The sequence below is a fragment of the Orcinus orca genome, chromosome 11 (assembly GCF_937001465.1).
Source record: "Orcinus orca chromosome 11, mOrcOrc1.1, whole genome shotgun sequence".
NCBI classification, from domain to species: Eukaryota; Metazoa; Chordata; class Mammalia; order Artiodactyla; family Delphinidae; genus Orcinus; species Orcinus orca.
In genome coordinates, this window is record NC_064569.1 from 922131 (window position 1) to 941678 (window position 19548).

Here is a 19548-nt window from a genome sequence, read left to right on the forward strand (position 1 = left end):
TCTGCACCACACGTGACGTCCTGTCACAGTGGACACAGGAGAGTGGTCGGTGGGCCTCTTCTGCCCAAACGTGGGGTCACAAGGTGTATTAGGAAGGGTAACGATGGAGATGGGGGAGGTGAGGGATGCGTGACGGCGACATCAGACACCTGAGACCTCAGAGTCCACGAGCCCATCGCAGGCCTCAGATTTCTTTTCTTTTCTTTCTTTCCTTCTTTCTTTTCTTTCTGTTATTTATTTTTGGCTGCGTTGGGTCTTTGTTGCTGCACTCTGGCTTTTTCTAGTTGCAGCGAGTGGGGGCTACTCTGTTGCAGTGTGCGGGCTTCTCATTGCGGTGGCTTCTCTTGTTGCGGAGCATGGGTTCTAGGTGCACAGGCTTCAGTAGTTGTGGCATGAGGGTTCAGTAGTTGTGGTTCACGGGCTCTAGAGCGCAGGCTCAGTAGTTGTGGCTCACGGGCTTAGTTGCTCCATGGCACATGGGATCCTCCCGGACCAGGGCTCGAACCCGTGTCCCCTGCATTGGCAGGCGGATTCTTAACCACTGCACCACCAGGGAAGCCCAGTCCTCAGATTTCTTCGCAAAGGAATGATAGAGTCTAGAAACCGCCATCGTGGGCCTCCCAGAGCAATGATTGACCAGGCAGGGTCATCAGTGGATCTTCAGCCCCCTGACGTGGGTATTCTGGGAACAGGTAGTCCAGGGTCTCTCCGCATCACCCCACAGATTACTTATTAATTACAAAGGGGAAAAGGTCTCTTTACCACAGAGACGTGGGTGGGCGCCAGCTCAACCAAGCTGTCCAGCTGGTGTCATCAGGACCGAGGGGGCCTGACTGTCCTGCGTGGGTGCAGTGGGAGGAGCCCGGAGTCGTCCACAAGGTGTTCCCGTGGAACAAAAAGTCTTGCTGTGAATCTAAACGTGAGACAGACAAACCCACAGTGTGAGAAGCTCTGCAGAATAGCTTACCTGGACACCTCAGTAGACCAGCCAGATGCAGTGCCCGAACCTCGACTGGGTCCTGGACCATGGGGTGAGGCAGCAGGTCCGGACCATGGGATTGCAGCAGCAGGTCCTGAACCAAGCGGGTGGGGACATTGGGTCCTGGACCATTTTATGGGGGGCAGCGGGTCCTGGACTTTGTCGGGGGACAGCAGGTCTTGGACCGAGGGGGTGGGGCAGCAGAGAGGACTCCCTTCTCAACAGGCTGCTTTCCCTTGAGGGCCAGTCCTGCCCCTGCCCCCTGGCCAGTGTGCACTGCTCCCCAGGCTGTCGCGTCCCTGTAGGGCAGATGTGGGGTCTTTTGTCTTCTGCCCCCTCACACCAGAGACCTCTGGGCTCTCCGGGGCCCGACCTTGTTGACTGCTGCCGTGTCCGGCTCCCTGGCCTCGTGGGACGGCTGCCCCTCCTTCCAGGGAGAAGTTCCTTCCCTCGTCCCTGTCGCTGATCCCAGAACTTTGCTTCTTGCTTGTCGTGCAGGCCCGAGCGTGAACGGCCTGGAGGAGCCCAGCATCGCTAAGAGGCTGCGGGGCACCCCGGAGAGGATTGAGCTGGAGAACTACCGCCTGTCGGTGCGGCAGGCGGAGGGGCTGGAGGAGGTGCCCGAGGAGACGCAGGCCGAGCACAACCTGAGCAGTGTGCTGGACACGGGGACGGAGGAGGACGCGGCCAGCAGGTCAGCCTGTGGGGCTGCGTCTGTGACGGGCATGGGAGCGGGGCCCTGAGCCCAACGGCCTGGGTTTGCGTCGTGACCCGTGACTGGGCGGTCGTGTGACCTCTCTGCCTGTCCCCTCGTCCGTGAGAGGGGCAGCAGCACCAGGGCCTCCTGCAGAGTTGTGCGAGTGTCCCGGGGTAGAAGGTGCTTGGGACAGAGCTGGGCACGTGTAGGTGCTTGTAGGTGTTGGCTGCGGACTCCAGCGTCCAACTCCTCAGCTGGTCGTCCTCCGGGGCCTGTGAAATATATAGGATGTGCATCTTGCCCCCTCGTGGTAAGGAAAGCGATGGTGACCAGGACCAGGATGGAGGGTTGACTGAGGTTCAAGCCCAGGGTCTCTGGTCCACATCCAGGGCTCTCCATGTTCCCTGCCGCCTGGTGCCCCAGCTCCCTGTCTCGTTAGTCAGAAAGGACCAGTTTGTTTGACTTAATTCAGAGATTCAGTACTTACTGAGCACCTACCAAGACCTTAACCCTGCTTTTCATTGAAAAGGAACAGAAAAAATGTGCCCTGGGCTGGTGTTTACAGATGTGTCGGGGGAGGGGCTTCCACGGGGCGGGGGCGGCAACCGTGCCCCTGGGGGTGGGTTCCATGGAGGCTCTGGGGTGACTCAGCCACCGGGTCGCCGTGCAGTCTTGGGGAAGCTGTCTCATCGCTCTGGGCTTCTTTCTTTCTCCCGTGTGTGGAAAGAGGCAGAAACCTCGCAGTGCGTGGTGCCGGCCGGCTGAGCCGCGTGCACCTTTGGGGAAAGTGCCCCACACACCCCCTCATCTCTGTCCTTGTCCGCGCATTCCCGTCACCCGCAGGCCTGCCTGAGTCAGTGGGGTCAGTGCCCAAGTCAGGGCTCAGCAGGAGACCCTACGGGCTGGAAGAGAACAGGACAGGCAGGTGGAGTGGAGTCAGGACAGGCGGACCCCCTGCAGCCCCCCTTGCAGAGCCTTCCCAACCAGCGCCCTCAGGACGCAGCGCTCCCGAGGTGGGGCGGAGTGGAGGGCTGGGCTCGGTGACATGGGCAGACCCTGTCCTGCAGGAATAACATTTCCTGCACTGTGATCTGTAAACCGAGGGACTATGGGGCAGGAGTGGAGGTGGTGTAGCCTGGGCTTTGCAGGAAGGCTGAGTCACAGCCTTCGCAGCAGTGAGGCAGAAGGATGGGTCAGTCAGCACCCAGTGGTGTAGTAAATACCCCATCCTACTCAAGTCGCATTTGAAAAAGCGCTAAGCGTGGATGCTATGTAAAGTGTAACAACGGTCTCATAAGAGTGCGGCGCCAGAGCTCACTTCCCCAAGGAAGCCGTAAGATGCCTCCATCCTTCCTTGGGGAGTCATCGGACTTGAAGATGAGAGATGACAGAGTTTCCAGGAACTGACCGGTCCACGCGGGGATTCACTGTCCTCTTACCTCGGGCGCCTGCGGTGCGGGCAGAGCGCGGGGTGCCGTTGGGACGTGACTTTGCAGGCAGACAACCCAGACTTGAGGCCTAGCTCCACCTTCTGCTAGTTGGCGGCAAGTTTCTTACGCTCTCTTGCCCTCCTTTCCTCATCTGCAAAGGACACTGCGCTTCAGAGGTTTGCTTTGAGCATTAAACCAAATAAAGTAGTGGGCACAGTGTCTGCACCCGGTGGGCAGTTGCTGTAATCACTGTCTTACCTGTGGATCCAGGCACAGCCCAGGCAACCCTCACTAGGAGCGGCAGGGTGGTGATTCCTGTTTGGGTTTCCTTGAACAGGTGGTTTAAGTGCCAGAAATCGGGCTTGCCTCGAATTTGCCCTGGGGCAGTGGTGACCAAGCTTCGCCTGCATCAAAATCACCCACCGGCTCGTGAGAGCACAGACAGCTGGGAGGTTTCTGTCCCAGTCCGTCTGGGGTAGAGCCCATGATCTGCATGTCTCAGAAGTTCCCGGCTGGTGCTGTGGTCTGGAGACCACGCTCTGAGAACCACTGCTCTAAATTTCTCAGATGTCCCTGATGCGACACGTGCGACACTTGGTCGAAGGATAATTCCTGGCCCTGCTCCTGCCAGGGTCTCACTCGGTGGGCGTGGGGTGGAGACCAGGAACACCTGTTTTGACAGATACCCAGGCGATTCCCATCATCTTTGCGGTTTCCTTCACACCAGCAGAGAATCTCGACCGAGGCCTCATCAGCTCCATGACCCTTCCTTGGAGGGGCGGGAAGGAGCATCTTCCAGAGGGGACCCTGGAAACAGTACTTGCATTTTCTCTGGGAGAGCCTGGGTGCCGGGGCAGGAGAAGGCTGGTCTGGTTTCCGTGTGTTTTCTCCTTCCTGTGTCGGGGAGGGCCGGAGCCCAGGTGTGCTTCCCAGACGGGCAGCCAGGGCTGCAGAGGACTCCCTGAAGGTCACAGGAGACAGGCCAGCCCAAAGGGTGACAGCGTGAGGAACAGCCCCTCCTGCGAGGCACACCTGACTGCTCCCCTTCTCACCCTCCACCCGCAGGGTGCCGGCCTGAGCGCGGAGTGATCTCCACCGCGTGCAGATCGCAGGACCCGGCAGGTCTCCTCCACAGGCGGCTCAGTGCTTACAGGGTTGGCAGGGTGGGCAGGACCTTGTCCCGCCGCGCAGGACGGGGCGTTGCTCGGAGACGCTCTGATTACCAGCGGGTTAACTTAAAAGGGAAGCCACCAGCAGCTTCAGGTGGTGTCCATCCGCGGCGGCTGCCCGAGTTCCCAGGTCGACGCGGCAGCCAGGAACCGGGTCGTGACCTTCCTCCTGGGTTTGACGGGGTGACCTGATGTGGGCGGACGCTGGGGGTTCCTGACTTCTCACCCAGACCATCCCACCTCTGGAAGCCCGGCTTCCTCATTTGTGGGAACGGGGATGATAACAGTGGCTGTGCCCTTGAGCTACTGTGTGATCAGCTGAGCTGATCCATGTGAAGTGCCTCATGCTCCAAGCACGTCCTCTTCTCTGGATCTGCTCCTCTGCGGCTCTTTTAAGTCTGGAGCAGACCTTGTCCCTTGAGAAGCTGGTCCGTTGACTTTGTGTCCTCCTGCCAGCCCACCGTGGGCTCGGTGAGAAGACGGCGCCTGGGGAGGTTCGGGGAAGGCGCTGTGGGAGGAGTGATTCGGCTACACCCAGCGGGGAGGCTTCCGCTCCGTGGTTCCAGCGGGACGTGTCAGCTCCGCCGATGGGCTTTGCTGAGGGGCTTCACAGGGACCACCTCCCACCCTGTGAACGCGGGTGCAGCCTGCCTGGCCTTCCTGGTTGCGTCCCTCATCTGCTTTTGCCCATCTCGGCACTGCTAGGCAAGCGATAAGAGAGGGTGTGGCCTGGGAGGCTGCCTGGATCGAATAGCCACGGGGCAGGATGGAGTTACAAGTGTGGAAGCAGATCCCTGCTGTCGTGGAAAGCTCGTCTTAACGACTACATTTTCTGGCTCTGTGTCTCCTGAGAGGCTGTGTCCTGTGGTCTTCCTCTCCTCCCTAAAGGGCAGGGAAGTCGGTTGTCTTGTGTTTTGTTCTGCTGTAGGGGTTCTGCCTCCTGGAAGTGTTCCAGGCTGTAGTCCAGGCAGGGAATGTGCCTCACACAGATCCTTCCTCCTGCCCCTCAAAGGCCAGACCCAGAGATTCAGGCGCTGGGAGCAGCCCGAGAATATATCATAAGATGAACCTTGAGTAGTGACTTCACACTGCGAATCTGACATGACGTGAGGAGCCTAGCCAGACCCGGAGGGCTGCTCTGAGGGCCCGTGGACGGTGATGCCTGGGGAGGAGCAGCTGGCAGTACCTGTCCATCTCTCTCTCTTTCACCAAGGCAGGCAGGGTGGCTTGCCTGTGTCCCATCTCTAGAAGCGTGTGGCACTCCAGAAGCATGGTTGACCTTCCGCCCTGTTTTTATGCTCTGTGCCTCCCTTGCTATTCTCCGTGGTCCTTGAGCTGTCACAGCTTCAAGTAGGGCCTCATCACGCAAGCTGCCCTCATGACACGGCACGGGGAGGGGCTGCCCTGAGCCCACCCCCCAGAGAGCTGCCCGCCGACAGCTGGGGCCCCAGTGCGCCTGGCATGAAGGAGGGCAGGCTGGCCTCCCTGTCCACCTGAAGTGTTGCAAATCGACCTGAGGTTAGAGCTGAGCACAGGAGGCATTCTTACCCTGATTTCACGTTTGAAAGATGTTAAATGGCACACACGGGCTCACACGTTGTCGTTAGTTAACAAGTGTAAAGAAGTGAAATCACAACGATAAGGCAAAAATCATGGCTAAGTAAACACTGAGGGCTAACAAACTCCAGAGGACAAGCTTTCTGTGGTCCACATTCTTATGTCTTCCCACTTGAAACTGCCTCGCACAGACCCCCACCGCCCTGCATTTACCGGCCACCTTGTCTAGTCCTGGTGTTCGCATCTTATCTCCCCTGACACTGAAGATTTTTTCTGTGGCAGCTTTGTGACGTCTAGGAAGGGCACTGTGGGCAGAGACACTCAGTAAATTGTAGTTGAATGAATGAGTGAAGTAGGAGTTGCCAGACTGAGCTGCCGGCAGTGAGGAGCCGCTCTTTCTTTCTGAGGTCAGCGGCTGAGCTTCAGTAGGTGCTCAGAAACGTCTGCTGAGTGCACGCATGAATGAGTGTGTAAATGTGTAAACAAGCGAATGGATGGCTGGAGGACCGGAGTGTAGCACAAGCATGATGCGGTCAGTAAAGTCTCACTCCACTAGGGGCACCCGCTACAAGCTGGTGTTCACACCCCCTTCCCGGCGTGGACACAGGCTTGGAGAGCATGACCAGCCAGCTCGTGGTCACACAGTTGTCGTGGCAAAGCCCTGCGGCCCAGTGAGGGGTCGAGGGACACAGCCCTGGAGGCCACCCTCACCTCTGACTCGATGAAAGTGATGGAGTCCCCAGCGCCACCCTCGGGTGCAGTAATTTTCTAGAAAGGCTACAGGACAGAACCCACTGGCGGGGCTGTGCTCACGGCCCTTCTCCGTTACGGAGCGGAGCGCGGAGGCCAGTCTGAGAAGGGCGGCTCCCGTCCCTGCGGGCTCAGGCAGAGCCACTCTCCTGGTGTTAATGTGTGACGACACCCACAGAGCCTTGGGGTCCACGTTCCCTGTGGAATGTGGTTGAGCCCGGTCTCCGGGTCGGCTGACGCTGGTGACCCAAGGCCTTCACCCCAAACCACGTTCTTAGACTCTCCATCCTGACCGGAGGCCCCAGGGAGTCAGGCCTCCCCATCAGGCAGGGCATCCCGGGGCTTAGGGTCTCCTCCAGACACGGGCGGCTGGGCCAGGCCCTCTGAGCAAGGCGGGAGCTCTTAGCCCCGGGAGCAGGCGTCGGGGCCCTCGCGCAGCGAGCACCCCTCCTCAGGGTGGGCGCTTGTCCGGGCGCCCTCACCCGCAGCGTTGCACACTGCACTGTGGGGTTTGGGAGCGGGGCCTGGGGCTCCCTTTCCTGTGAGCAGCACCTCCGCCAGCCCGCTTCCTGCCGGCGGCCCTTCTTCCCACCCGGGATCCTCCAACGAGATGGTGCGTCCACGGGAGCGGAGGTGCTCTTCACCCTCGGTCCCCAGGGTCACGAGCTTCGAGCCTGTGCTTGGCGGGGCTGCCCCGGCCTGTGTGACCCATCTCGCCCTCCATTCACCCTCTGTGCGCTGGCCCCGAGGTGTCGTCCCTCCCTTCCCGCCCGGCAGGTGCCTTGCCGGGAGCCTCTGCCTGTGCCCCTGGCTTTGAGCCACCCCCTTCTCCGTTCTGTGGCCCCCTCACTGGGTTCTGTGGTCACTTCTGCAGCAGTTCTGAGTCCGAGATGGAGGAGGAGGAACCCCCACTGCCCCCCTCGGACCTGGGCGGCGTTCCCTGGAAGGAGGCCGTGAGGATCCATGCTCTTCTGAAAGGAAGGAGTGAAGAGGAGCTCGAGGCCTCCAGGAGCTTCGCAGCTGGGGAGGAGGACGCGGAGGACGCAGGGGACGAGGAGGACGAGGAGGACGAGGAGGACGCGTCTAGTGAAGGTCAGAGTAAAGCCTCTTCTCCCGACCCGACCCGCGTGTGGGAGGCTTCTGTGGCCGGGGTCACGTGGCATGCCTCCCACAGGCCCCAGGGGACCCATGAAGGGCTGTCCGGGTAGAGCTGCATGCAGAGGCAGATGAGGGCCTCCTCCAGGTCAGGCCACTCATCCTGTCCTGTTCCAGCTAAAGGAACGAAGGGAACTTAGCTTTCTGGGGCTTCCCTGGCTCCTGGTCCTGGACGTCGGAGGCTGCCGAGCATTGAGGAGGGAGGGCCCCTCAGGAGGGCTCACCGGTGGTGCGTGGTGACGTGCTGGGACCTGTGTCCTGGTAGGTCAGTCGGGCTGGCTCTGAGATGCCTCTTGTCTCGCACTCGAGGTGTTGGGTCCTGCCCCGTCCGCCTGTGTGATCCCGGGTGGTGAGGAAGAGCTTCCTGGGCTCCTTCTCTGGCCTTTGTCGGAGGGTCAGTCTCCCTGTCCCGGCTGCACCGGGCCTGGAGTGGTGAGCAGGGCCAGGCAGGCAGAGCCCTGAGTCTGCGGGAACTCGTGTCTGCTTAGGCCGTGGTGTCCGTGTGGGGTGTGGGCAGGATGAAGAGGACGTGAGCCGTTAGCCAAGGAGCCTGGCCCGTGGGGCTGGCCCTGGAGGGCTCTGCGCCTTGCAGGCCTATCTCTCTGTTCCTCCTGGAGTTCCCTGTGCTCGGCGGCCAGTCCCAGCCCGGGCTCATTCGCTCCAGCTCAGTGAGGGCCAGGCGCTGACCGGGCAGGGTGCGCATTACCCGTGGTCCTCAGCTGGCAGTGGAGCCCCAAGCTGGCGGCCCTGACGAGGTCAGGCGGCAGAGGTGGGGCCTCCCTCGGGCTCCTGGAGCCCCCGTGGCCCCGGTTCTGCTGTGTAGGCCTCCCTCCCACCTGGAGGTTGGGGTGGGACCCCAAGGCAGCACGTGGGGACTGCACACCGCCCTCGTGTGAGGAGTAGGGGGTGGTGTCCGGGCTGCTTCCTCCGCCAGCTGTGTCTGTAGAGCCGGGTGCCGCGGCGTGAGTCAGTGGGGATCGCGTGCACGGCCCGCCCCAGGGGACACAGCCAGGGGTCGGGGCGTGGCGCCCCCTCTTCAGGAGAGCTTGGCCCTGCTTCCCTCCCGAGACCTGATCTCCTGGACGTGGAAGTAGCGTCCGGCTCCAGCCTGCGGGAATGGGCTTGGAGTGGAGGAACCTGGGGATGACTCTCCTCTCTGTCCTCTCCTCCCCGTCTGCCCCCACGCGGTGCTTTGCTGTGGGTGTGGAAGGAGAGTACTGGCCCCGGGACAGTGTGCAAGGCCAGCTGCTGGGGCACCTGCCAGAGGAAGAGGACATGGGTACACGTGAAGGTACCTCTGCCCACCTCCACCCCGGCCCCTGGCAGCCGTCCAGCTGCCCCCGAGAGCAGGTCCCCTGTGGAGAGACGGGGTTTCCTAGAGCTGCAGTGGCGGGCGAGGCATCCACCCCTGGGTGCCCCTGTGCCCCTTGACCATTTGCTGCCAGTCCCTCATCCGGTTACGACTCAGCTCCTCCTCTGATGTGAGCCGAGCACCCCACGTCACAGTCAGCTCTCAGAAGTGGCGGGGCCAGCACAGGCGCCCGGAGCCCCTCCCCTGTGCCTGGGCGATGAGTCCCCAAGGCTGCATGCACTGGCGACACGCAGGCGCGCCCCAGGGAGAAGGCTCGCTGTCTTCCCCTGCTTGCCTGGAAGGTGGAGAAGGGGCCTGCGTTTCCTCCTTGACTTAATGTCTCGGTCGGAAGACAGTCGGGCTCTCTGGTGGCTGCTGTGACTCAGCCCCGTCCAGCACCACCAAGGCCCCTCGACCCTAGAGGAAGCCCTTAGAGGCCAGCGGCTCCCAAGAGAGCACACGGGCTGCGACCCCACGCCCAGCACAGCCCCCATCCACGTTCGGTGGCCTTAGCGGTGAGTTCTGCCCACGTCACGTTCCCTGTTGCTTGGAGATTAGGAGGTTGTCGTTTTCATGATGAAGCCAAAGCCAAAGCCAGGTTGCCCAGTTAGACCGTAGAGAGTCCTTCTGATCAGGTGGTACCTGCTCTTGCTGCCCGAGAAGCCACCCTCCCTCCTGTAGGGTCCCCTCCCCCAAGTCGCTGGCTGTCCCTTATTTTAACCCAACTGTATGGCATGGTCCAAGCACTGATTATGGGAGCCCTCGGGGCAGGGGTGCATGCAGATTCCTTGGGCCCCCGAGAGCAAGAACAGCCTGAAGGCGGGGCCCCTGGTGAGTTCTCACCTGGCTAAGAAGCCGAGCCTTATGTCCAGGGGTGGATCAGCGGGGCCCCTGATGAGTTCTCACCTGGCTAAGAAGCCGAGTCTTACGTCCAGGGGTGGATCAGCGGGGCCCCTGGTGAGTTCTCACCTGGCTAAGAAGCCGAGTCTTACGTCCAGGGGTGGGTCAGCGGGGCACCAGTAGCGTGTTCGGGAAGAGGGCTTTGACCTCAGAAAGGGCAAAGAGGGGTTTACTTCTTGTTCCCGTGAACTCCCAGTGCTCTGGGGTCTGCAGGACAGACTCCGCTTCCTCCCCACCGCAGCCTTCTCTGAGCGCACCCCCGCCTCAGCCCAGCATATGCTGCATGAGGCCCATTGTAGAAGGGGATGTTTTTCTCTTTAGCTGCAGAAGATAAAAACTAGAATCCCAGCAGCGTCACTGCCTGCCCCACGTGAGCTGGCTGCCCTGTCCCGCCCCACCTCTGTGTCCACGCGGCAGGGGGCCATAGGCACGGGCTGTGTGGCCAACAGAGCCACGTACTTGGGACCTTGGGAGGCTGGCCCTGCAGAGGCCAGTTGTGACCCGCTCTTTTCTCCTAACTGGGCACTTGGGTCCCTCAGACACAGTTAAGATGAAAAGAGCTTCAGAAAGGAAGGTACTTTCTGCATCGGAGGGGAGTGTAGGACTCTCTTCATCCACATTGACAGCTGCATGAGGCTTGAAGGACTGAATCAAGTTGAATGAGTAGAAGTCGGGCGTGTGTGCGTGTGCACGTGTGTGTGCGTGTGCTTATTCTCAATCCTTGCTTCTTTCTGATTCAAACTGATCCTGGCAAGTATGGTAACTTTTCCTTCTGTTTCCTCTCCTGTGGTGTTTGATCCTTCCTTCCCTGGCCTGTTTACTTTCTCCTTCCTTCCTTCCCGTCATCTCTCCCTTCCTCATCTCCTCTGCCCCTCGAACCTGGTACACTAGCTGGGAGCCCAAGGCTGCAGCAGCTCGTAAATCCAGCCGATCCCTTGGAGATCCAGGCTGACGTGCACTGGACGCACATCCGTGAGAGCCAGGAGGAGCAAGTGTCACCAGCCTCTGAGTCCCCTCCTTCCAGAGGTAACTCCTCCAGGTGCAGGGTGCCTGGCACCTCTGTCCCGCTTCCCCTCGGGCTGCCGGGGACTCTCCTGTAGGGCGGGGCCCCCAGGCTCCTCACAAGTAAGAGCCAGCGGAGCATGTCTGCTCCCTGGGCTCTCGTCAGAGGATATGTGAAGTCTCGGTGGGTAAGAGGTGGGCTGTTGTCCGCTGACGCGAAACAGTGAACTTGACGTTGGGAAAACCAAGAATTTGCTGACGTTGCCCGTGTCACTAGGCAGGGTTCTTCCTTCTCCACTTGGAGGAATGTCCTGTGCTTTTCCTCATGCGGTGTGTCTCGGTGTGAGTGTGCACGGACAGGATGGGGTCAAGGGACCATATCTTGGACTGAAATAAAGTTTTAAGAAGCAATTTATATCCAGGAGGCCTCTGAAGGAGCATCGTTACCAGCTCTAGGTTTTAGGGGAGGTGCTCTGCAGCCCACGGCAGGACGATGATGAACCTTGCTCTGGCTTCTTTGAAGGAAGGAAAGGAAAACCTGGAGACCGTGCCCACCTTGGTGCTTCGCCCTCTGTCTCTTGCTCACCTGTCTCCACGTTTGCACTCGGTGCCTGTTGGGGACACAGCCTGCAGGGTGCCGAGGGCGCAGAGCGGGTGGCCCGGCCTTCATGGGAGTTAGCCACCTTCGCCGCAGGCAAGGCCCACCTCTTTAACCACGTTTGCGGCCGCGTAAACACCCAGCAGCTCTGCAGGAGCCAAGAGAGGGCCTGCTGACCGGGGACGCCCCCTTGACCTTCCCGTGCTCTCTCTCCTCTCCCTGTCCCGACACCCTGCTTGCCCCTGGTTGGGGCCGGACGGGCCTCGGACTGTAACGTCGTCCGTCTCTCTTCCGTGTGGACCACAGGAGGACCTCCGCTCTCCTCGCCGGGAACGCTTACTCCCGTGTAACTTTGTATTTATCGTCTGTTTCAAATTCAGGGCCCGACCTTCCCTCCGTTCGCCGTGCAGCAGTGCAGGCCTGGCTGGAGTCGGTCTCCGGAGGTTGTTGGGTGATGTTCGTTCTCTGCCCGCTCACCATAACCACTCTCTTGGCAGCTCTGCTGGTCCCTTAACTCTGGACTTCTAGTGCTGCCGCTAGTGCATGCGCGGCGGAGGGCGGGGGCACGTGCATGCCTCGCTCAGGCCGCCGCCCTTGCATGGACCAGACACGCCACGCGCCCTCCTGGGAAGACCAGAGCAGAGCAGTAGTGCAGTCGGGTGGGGGTGGGTGTCGTTTTGTTAGCAGACATAGAGTGAAACCGAAGCCGAAGGACTGTGCACAGCACTGAGGCTCAGAGTCCGCAGAAATGAGGCTGGACAGTGGCTGGGTGTGGGCTGGAGGATTCTCGCAACAGTCAGTACCGCTCCTGTGGTGCCACGACTGAGGCAGTCAGTACTGGGGTGAGGGCCAGGCTGGGTCTGCAGGCCGAGGTGCAGGGCTCTCTGCAAGCTCTCAGGCCACGAGGGAGCCGAGAGACCTTGCCTGTCCTCAGTGCACTTTTCGGCGGGGGGGCATTTCTCAGTGAGGGGCTCTGGCATCGGGCAGGACGTGGGACAGCCTTGGCCCCCACCGGTTGTGAAATGCAGAAGGGCTGGTTGCCCCTTCCGAGTGGGCAGGCTGGTTGCCCCACCAGCCGCCTGCCAGCCGCCCGTTATCCTCCTCGGCTCACAGGTCAGGAGGCACCTTCACGCCGAGCTGTAGAGAGGGCTGCGGTCACCCTCTTCTAGTTAGTTTTGTCCCCAGGACGGTTGGACGAGGCTGAGGTATCGGGACGCCCCAGCGGCCGCTGAATAGACCAGAGCTGAGCGTGTCGGCGCCACCTGCTTCCTTGTGTGTGGCTGCTTCTAGCACCCGCTCCATCCTAACTTGGATTAACCCCCAGTTCCCTCCCTCAAGCTATGTCTCTTTCAGCGTTGCTGCTGCTGCATTGGTGCTTGTCGTGTATTTTGATACGTGTGACAGTCGTTCCTTTCAGGGTGCCGCTGAGGACCGTAGACTCCTAACCCCGAGTCTGTGCAGATGTTTCTCTGAGTAGGAGAACCGCTGGGGGCCACAGGGCCAGGTCTGGGCTTGGGCTGCTCTAGTGTCCTGTGTCTGGAGCCACCCCAGGCTGGGGAGTCCGTGTCACTCTTGCTTCCAACGGACTTGCCAACACAAACGTGTAAAATTGCCTCTCGATGCCCGGCCACTCACAGACTAATTGTAGCACGCGTGTGGGCCCGGCGGGCACCCGCCGTGGGGCGGGCCCGGGTTCTGTCCCCATCAGCGGCCAGCTCGCTGTCCCACAGGAAGCCCCGGGAGGAGAGGCTTGTTTGCCTCAGAAGTCCCCTCCGCTGCTGTGTGATGAGTGAGCAGCAGTGCTGGCGCACAGAGGTCTCCGTCTGTGGAAGTAGCTGAGCGCTCTCCCCAGGACTGGTCCTGGCAAATGCCATCGTCACAGGAGGGCGTCCTGGCCCTGCCTCGTCTGTCCCACACCAATTTCATAGCACTCTCCCAAGCGGGTGTGCACCATCACCTCGTCTTAATAAGCCGAGTGCACAGGAGGGGTGGTGAGGATAAGTAACAGCTTAAGGAATTATTTAAAAACACCAAGACTCACCCACATGCCACCTGGGTCAAGAAGTACATTCCTAGCACCTAGAGGTGTCCACCTCCAGGCCATCACGGCTGTCTTGTCCCCAGTTTCCTTGTGCTCTGACCCTGTGGCCACTCACGGTCACTGCTGGGTACTGCACAGCCCCGGGCACCGGGGACGCAGCTTCACGAGGCTGGGCTGCTGGCCATCGAGGGTCTCATGGTCCTTTGGCCTGGCCTTGCGTTTCAGCGGGCTCCTCTGCTGCCCAGCCTGCCGGGCTTGACCCTGAGACCAAGTATGTGTGGGTCAAAGGCCAGCCCCTTTCCTGAAAGGAGACCCGAGAAGAGCCCCCAGGGCACCCCAGGAGGAGGGACCCCTGGTCCAGGCAGCGCAATGCGTCTGTGGCTGCTTCCTGCTGCCTTCTTGTAACCTGAACTGTAGTCTGAGTTCTTGTGCAGGGTTAGGAACAGGTGTGAGTGTGTGTGTGTGTGTGTGTGTGTGTGTGTGTGTGTGTGTGTGAGTGTGTACGTTAGCCTCCTTGCTCAGGAGAAATGAAGCTTTGCCGCATTTTGCGGTGCTGAAGGGCTGGTCTTGAGTCCAAAAAAACGAACTTTCCACGTCCCCTCGTCCCTCTCTCTTACACTTAAAAAAAGTACGTGTCTAAATTCTCCCAAGCGGGGCTGCAGCCCTGCCGGTCGGTCACCCCCCTGCACACGGCACTGGTGCCAGGCTGAGCGGTGGGGCTGCAAACAGACCCCCCAGCTGCCTGGGCTCCGTGTCTTCCCTGAAAGGCAGGGTTAGCAGCCCCCTCGAGGGTTAAGCGGCTTGTGCACGCTTCGGTGGGTGCAGGGCCCCGCTGCCATGTTTGCAGCTGGGTACCTTCCTGATCCGTGTTCAGGAGGCCCCGCCCAGCCTGGCCCCGCCCTGCCCTCGGAGCCCTCCCGGCCCACCGACCCCCACCCAGGCAGGCTTCTCCCCTCTCCTCTTTGCGGTCGTCACGTGACAGCCCTGGGAGCCCTCTGCCCACACGTCTGTCGTCTGTCTGTCTGTCGTCTCTCTCCTCTTCCTTCCTTTGAACGTCTCTGCCTTGCAGTCCCGTTTGACGAGGACGACCTGGAAGAAGATGTGGACTCAGAGCCAGCAGAGATAGAAGGCGAGGCAGCGGAGAATGGGGACACGGGGGACACTGGCGCAGAGCTGGGCGATGGTACGGGGACCCCAGAGCCTCCCCCAACCGTGGTGCCCGCCTTCTTCCTCCCGGGGAGGGGCCCGCAGTGGCCTGAGCTCAGGGAAGAACGGAACACACATTAAGACGAAAGTGAGGTGCTCAGAGGAGCGGCCGTTAGGGCTCCTGGTTCCTTCCTTGTTCTGCCACTAATCTGAAGATGTGTCGTTTCACCCACCCTTTGGACGTGGGCTGCGCTCGTTAAGTCTTGGGGAGAAACCGAGCAGATTCAGGGCTTCCTACGAGGCCTTTAATCCAGCTGCTGCCTCTGGAAGCTGGTACGAGGAGGAGATGGCGTTGAGGGGGAGGGGCAGGGACTGGGCTGGGAGGTGAGAACGGGCGGGGCTGGGCCGGGAGGGCTCCGAGTCCCCGAGGCTGGTCCTTCCTGTGGAGCCGTCCGTGTGCTCAGGAAGGCCCGCACCCTCAAAAGAGAGGAGGTGCCATGGGCGTCCTGGGGCTCCGCGTCACAGAGGATGCTGTGTTGATGGACGAGTCTCAGGAGGGGGACCAGCGGGCAGCGCCTGGCCGGGATGCAGAGCCGGCTGGACCTCACGCTGCAGTTGGTGGCCTGGCGGCTGTCCTCTGAGGAGCCGGGAGCCTGGCAAGGAGCACAGCCTCACTTGAGGTCTGTGCTCACTTCTCTCGGCAGGTCAGCACTGGTCGGACGACGTTCCGTCAGAGACCGACACGGAGCTGCAGCAGGTGGCGGCGGGAGTGGGACTGGAGCTGCGGGTGTCTGAAGGCGAGGAGGAGCCACCGCCGGCCTTGGCAAGGCGCCCAGAGAGAGGTCTGTGTGCGAGCCCCTGCCCTCCCCTCCCTGCACGGCCCCTTCCCCTGTGGCACCTGTGCAGCTCACCTTTGGACCTTTGGATGCAGATCCTACACTGGTGACATGGCCGAGGCCGGGACGCCCTGGGAGCAGCCCCGCTGCAGTGCGAGCGGGTGTTTCCTCTTGCAAATCCTGTATCTGTTTTCTCAGGTCGCTCCCAAGTCTCCAGCCCCAGCCGGTCCCCTGAGGAGCACTCGGTCCTGTCCTCCCCAGCCCACAGCCCCAGGGCACAGGTAAGGATTTGGGGCCCACTTTGGAGGCAGAGCTGATGGGACTCCTTAGGGGCCTTGGTGTGAACCCAGTTTTTTTATTCCCTGTGCTGATGGGCTGTTGAAAACAGGAGTGGCCCTGGGGCTCCAGCCCAGTGTGGCCTGCTGTGCGCCAATCCCACCACTGAGCTTCCCACTACTGTTCTCTGTGTGTCCATACAGCATACCGTTTTAACATAAATTTATTTTTAAGTTAAAACAGTAATATTTGTGGGATTACTGGTTTGATACAACAGATGTGTTTTTTCTCAATATTATGCTAAAATGAATGTATGATTTTCTAAATTAAAAATACTTGTCCAGGTGACCCGTGGTCTTTGAACCACACACTGCAGGATGCTCCATAAATAGATAGTAACACTGTGTCCTGTGGAACACGTTTTAGGGGAGGCCATCTAGAGGGCGGCCAGAGCTTGAGGCCTGGGGCTACTTGGCTTGGTCTTTGGGGTCCTGAAGAGCAAGGTGATTTGGGGGGTTTCATCTGCAATGAGGCCGGGGCGTGGCAGGAAGGACAGTCCGGGAGGCAGACGCGATTGATGCTGTTTTAAGTCTTAAGTCAAGAGACCTCGGAGCTCTGGGGCTGGTCGTTAGCATCCTTTGGCTGATGTCAGTTCAGGGCCCAAAGAACCAGATGCATTTGGGATGAACCAAACCTGAAAGCTTCACATGTTCACTGGGTGAGGGGCTCTGAAGCTTGACAGACGGATCAAAACGGGGGGTGTTCTCCTGGCCCTTGATTGTGGCCCCCCGCATGGAGAGGGTGTTTCAGGAAGCTCAGGCCCTTGGCGGGAGAGCATGCCCATCAGAGCCCTGCCTTCTAAGCAGGTCCTGTCACCTTGCTTTCCTACAGGGCGCCCGAGCCCCGCGCGCCTCTGCAGCCGCCACGAGGGGGTTGCCCGCGGAGAGCCCTGTGCCAGAGCCAGAGCCAGAGCTCGCCCATGGGGAGCCCACAGCCGGCACCCCTGTCCAATCGCAGCCCGAAGCCAGGACGCCGCCCTCACCTGCAAGCCCACAGCGCCGGTCCCCGCTGGCCCCCCTCCCCATCTGCTCCCAGCCTCAGCCGTCCGCCGAGGCCACCGTGCCGTCCCCCACCGTGTCCCCCATCCGCTTCCAGCCTGTGCCAGCCAGAACCTCCACCCCCCTGGCCCCCCTCCCCGTGAAGAGCCAGGGGGTCACCAAGGACACACTGGGCAGCCCCCTCCCTGGGGACGAGGCCCTGAGACGCAGCGACCTGGTGGCAGAGTTCTGGATGAAGAGCGCAGAGATCCGCCGCAGCCTGGGGCTCACGCCCGTGCAACGGGGCCCTGGACCTGAGCCCGCGTTCCAGCCCGCGCCCCTGCAGGCCTGTCGAGCTGAGAAGCTCCCCCAGGGCGAGGGACCCTGGCTTCTGAAACCCACACCTGTCCCCGGGAGGCTGGGGCCGCCTGCCGCCAGGGGGACCCAGCCCTCCCCGCCCACCCCGGGGTCCCCACCTGGCAGGGAGCTGAAGGGTGCCCGGGCGGAGCACAGAGACCTGTCCAGCAGCTCGGGGCTGGGCCTGCAGGGCAGCTCCTCCCGCACCAGGACGCCCGGCAGCCAGAGCTTCAGCACGTCCGACTCCACCATGCTCACGCCCCCCTCCAGCCCTCCGCCCCCACCTCCCGACGAGGAGCCCGCCACCCTTCATGGGAAGCCGGCCCTGGCGGGGCAGCTCGCAGCCTCGGAGCCCCGAGCACCGGCCGCATGCTTGCGGACCCCCCGGGAGCCCACCCGGCCGCCCCCAGAGGAGGCACCAAAGCCATTTGTGGAGAGCGTGGACGAGATCCCCTTTGCGGACGATGTGGAGGACACGTATGACGACCGCACGGAGGACTCGAGTCTGCAGGAGCCCTTCTTCACGCCCCCCTCCCGCTGGCCCTGCCCCGAGCAGCCCCTGGCCCAGGAGAGAGGCCGGGGGCCTGAGAGTGGGCTCCCGCCACAGAAGCGGGGGCTGCCGCTGGTCTCCGCCGAGGCCAAGGAGCTGGCAGCCGAGCGTATGCGCGCCCGGGAGAAGTCAGTGCGGAGCCCGGCGCTGAGGGATGCCATGGCCCGGCAGCTGAGCAGGATGAAGGAGATGGACACTGTGGCCACCGCCCCCAGGGCCCCCAGGACCCCGGCACCCCGCAGAGCCACTGCCGTGCCCCCCAAGGGCCCCGAGGAGCCCACCCCAACGCACAAAGCCACGAGTGAGGAGGTCCCGTCGCCTCCCTCGGACTCAGGGGGCCTGGACGGCTCGGTTACCTCGTCCGAGGGCTCCAGCGGGAAGAGCAAGAAGAGATCGTCCCTCTTCTCCCCCAGAAGAAACAAGAAAGAGAAGAAGCCCAAGGGTGACGGCCGGCCCCCGGAGAGGCCCAGCCCCAGCGCCCTGGAGGAAGCAGCAGCCAAGCCCAGGTCCCTGTGGAAGTCCGTCTTCTCCGGGTACAGGAAGGACAAGAAGAAGAAGGGTGATGGCAGGTCCCGCCCCAGCACCCCTTCCAGTGAGACCACTGTGGACGCCCGCAAGCCGGGGGCGTCTCCTGTCACGAGAGCAGGTACAGCAGCATGGGGGCCCCTCCCGGGCAGAGCGCACGGTGCGGGCTCTCCAGCCCCTGTAGCTCCCTCGAAAGACCCACTTCCCATGCTGCCCCCTCCCCTGGGGCTTCCTAGGGAGAAGGAAACTAAACCCAGCACCTTCTGAAACCAGCGTGCAGCTGGGCGGGGGCCGTGGGGGGCTGTGACTTCCCAGGGAGGGCCTGATGGTGAGTGGCTGGGCGCTGGCTCCAGACGGGGCCCCTTCGGTGCGTGTGGGCCCAGTCCCGCCCGGATGTGCGTCAGCATCCAGGCTCGTGGCTCCGGATGCGGGACAGACCCAAACCGGGGAGAACCACACCTCCGCTCCCCTGCCCTGGGCTGCCGTGAGTGTGGAAGTGGGGAGAGTACCCCGTGTGGCCACGGGTCACTGTCCCTGCTCTGCCTCTGCCCCCCCAGAGCTGCGGCCCCGACGCCAGCTGAGCTGCTCGGAGGACTCGGACATCTCCAGCGACGATGTCCTGGAGCGGACCTCCCAGAAGTCCAGGAGAGAGGTGGGTGGGCCGCGGCTGTGACTCTGTCCCCTGTTCAGCGCCTCACCCCAGCCGACGCGCAGCTGAACCCCGCGCCTGGCCCGTGTCCAGGCCAAGACACGGCGGGAGCTCTCCCCTGGGCCCGAGCCGCCTGTGTCAGGGCCAGTCTGAGGGGGAGCGCGTCCCTCTGACCACAGCTGTCCCCGGGCCCCAGGCGCCCTCCTCATCCACACCGACAGCGAGTCTGGGACCCCAGCCCTAGGATCCCACGAGCACCCTGTCGCCGGGGGCCATGTAGGGAACACTGAAGTCAGGGCTGCGCCCAGGACGTGCTGACCTGGCACGACATTATGTCCGGGTACGTGATAACGTCACCCCGGTTTCGCCCCGAGTACGCTATTGGAGTGCGGGAGCTGCGTGGGAAGCATCTTGTGCTGAGGACACATGAGCTCCATCTGTGGGGGGAAGGGCCGTGTCGTCTGCAGGCGACTCAGGAGAAGAGGCACAGGTTGGCGAGGGTGTCGTCTGCCTCTCCGTCTCCTGCAGGTCTGAGCATCTTCA

At 61.8% G+C, this 19548-nt stretch overlaps 1 protein-coding gene across 10 annotated transcripts in view; it reads left to right on the top strand.

Annotated features, from left to right (window-relative positions):
• The window catches only part of MICAL3 (microtubule associated monooxygenase, calponin and LIM domain containing 3), a 147978-nt gene that overhangs the window by 103145 nt on the left and 25285 nt on the right, over nt 1-19548 (top strand). For 6 of the 10 annotated variants that reach the window (XM_049694793.1, XM_049694794.1, XM_049694792.1 and 3 more), the window contains 10 exons: nt 1478-1673; nt 7457-7680; nt 8948-9028; nt 10880-11014; nt 11969-12031; nt 14699-14812; nt 15480-15617; nt 15810-15892; nt 16779-18477; nt 18914-19008. In XM_049694793.1, coding sequence (XP_049550750.1) covers nt 1478-1673; nt 7457-7680; nt 8948-9028; nt 10880-11014; nt 11969-12031; nt 14699-14812; nt 15480-15617; nt 15810-15892; nt 16779-18477; nt 18914-19008 — 2828 coding nt within the window. The remainder of the gene's footprint in view (nt 1-1477; nt 1674-7456; nt 7681-8947; nt 9029-10879; nt 11015-11968; nt 12032-14698; nt 14813-15479; nt 15618-15809; nt 15893-16778; nt 18478-18913; nt 19009-19548) is intronic. The other 4 variants (XM_049694790.1, XM_049694791.1, XM_049694796.1 and 1 more) reach the window with 4 other exon arrangements.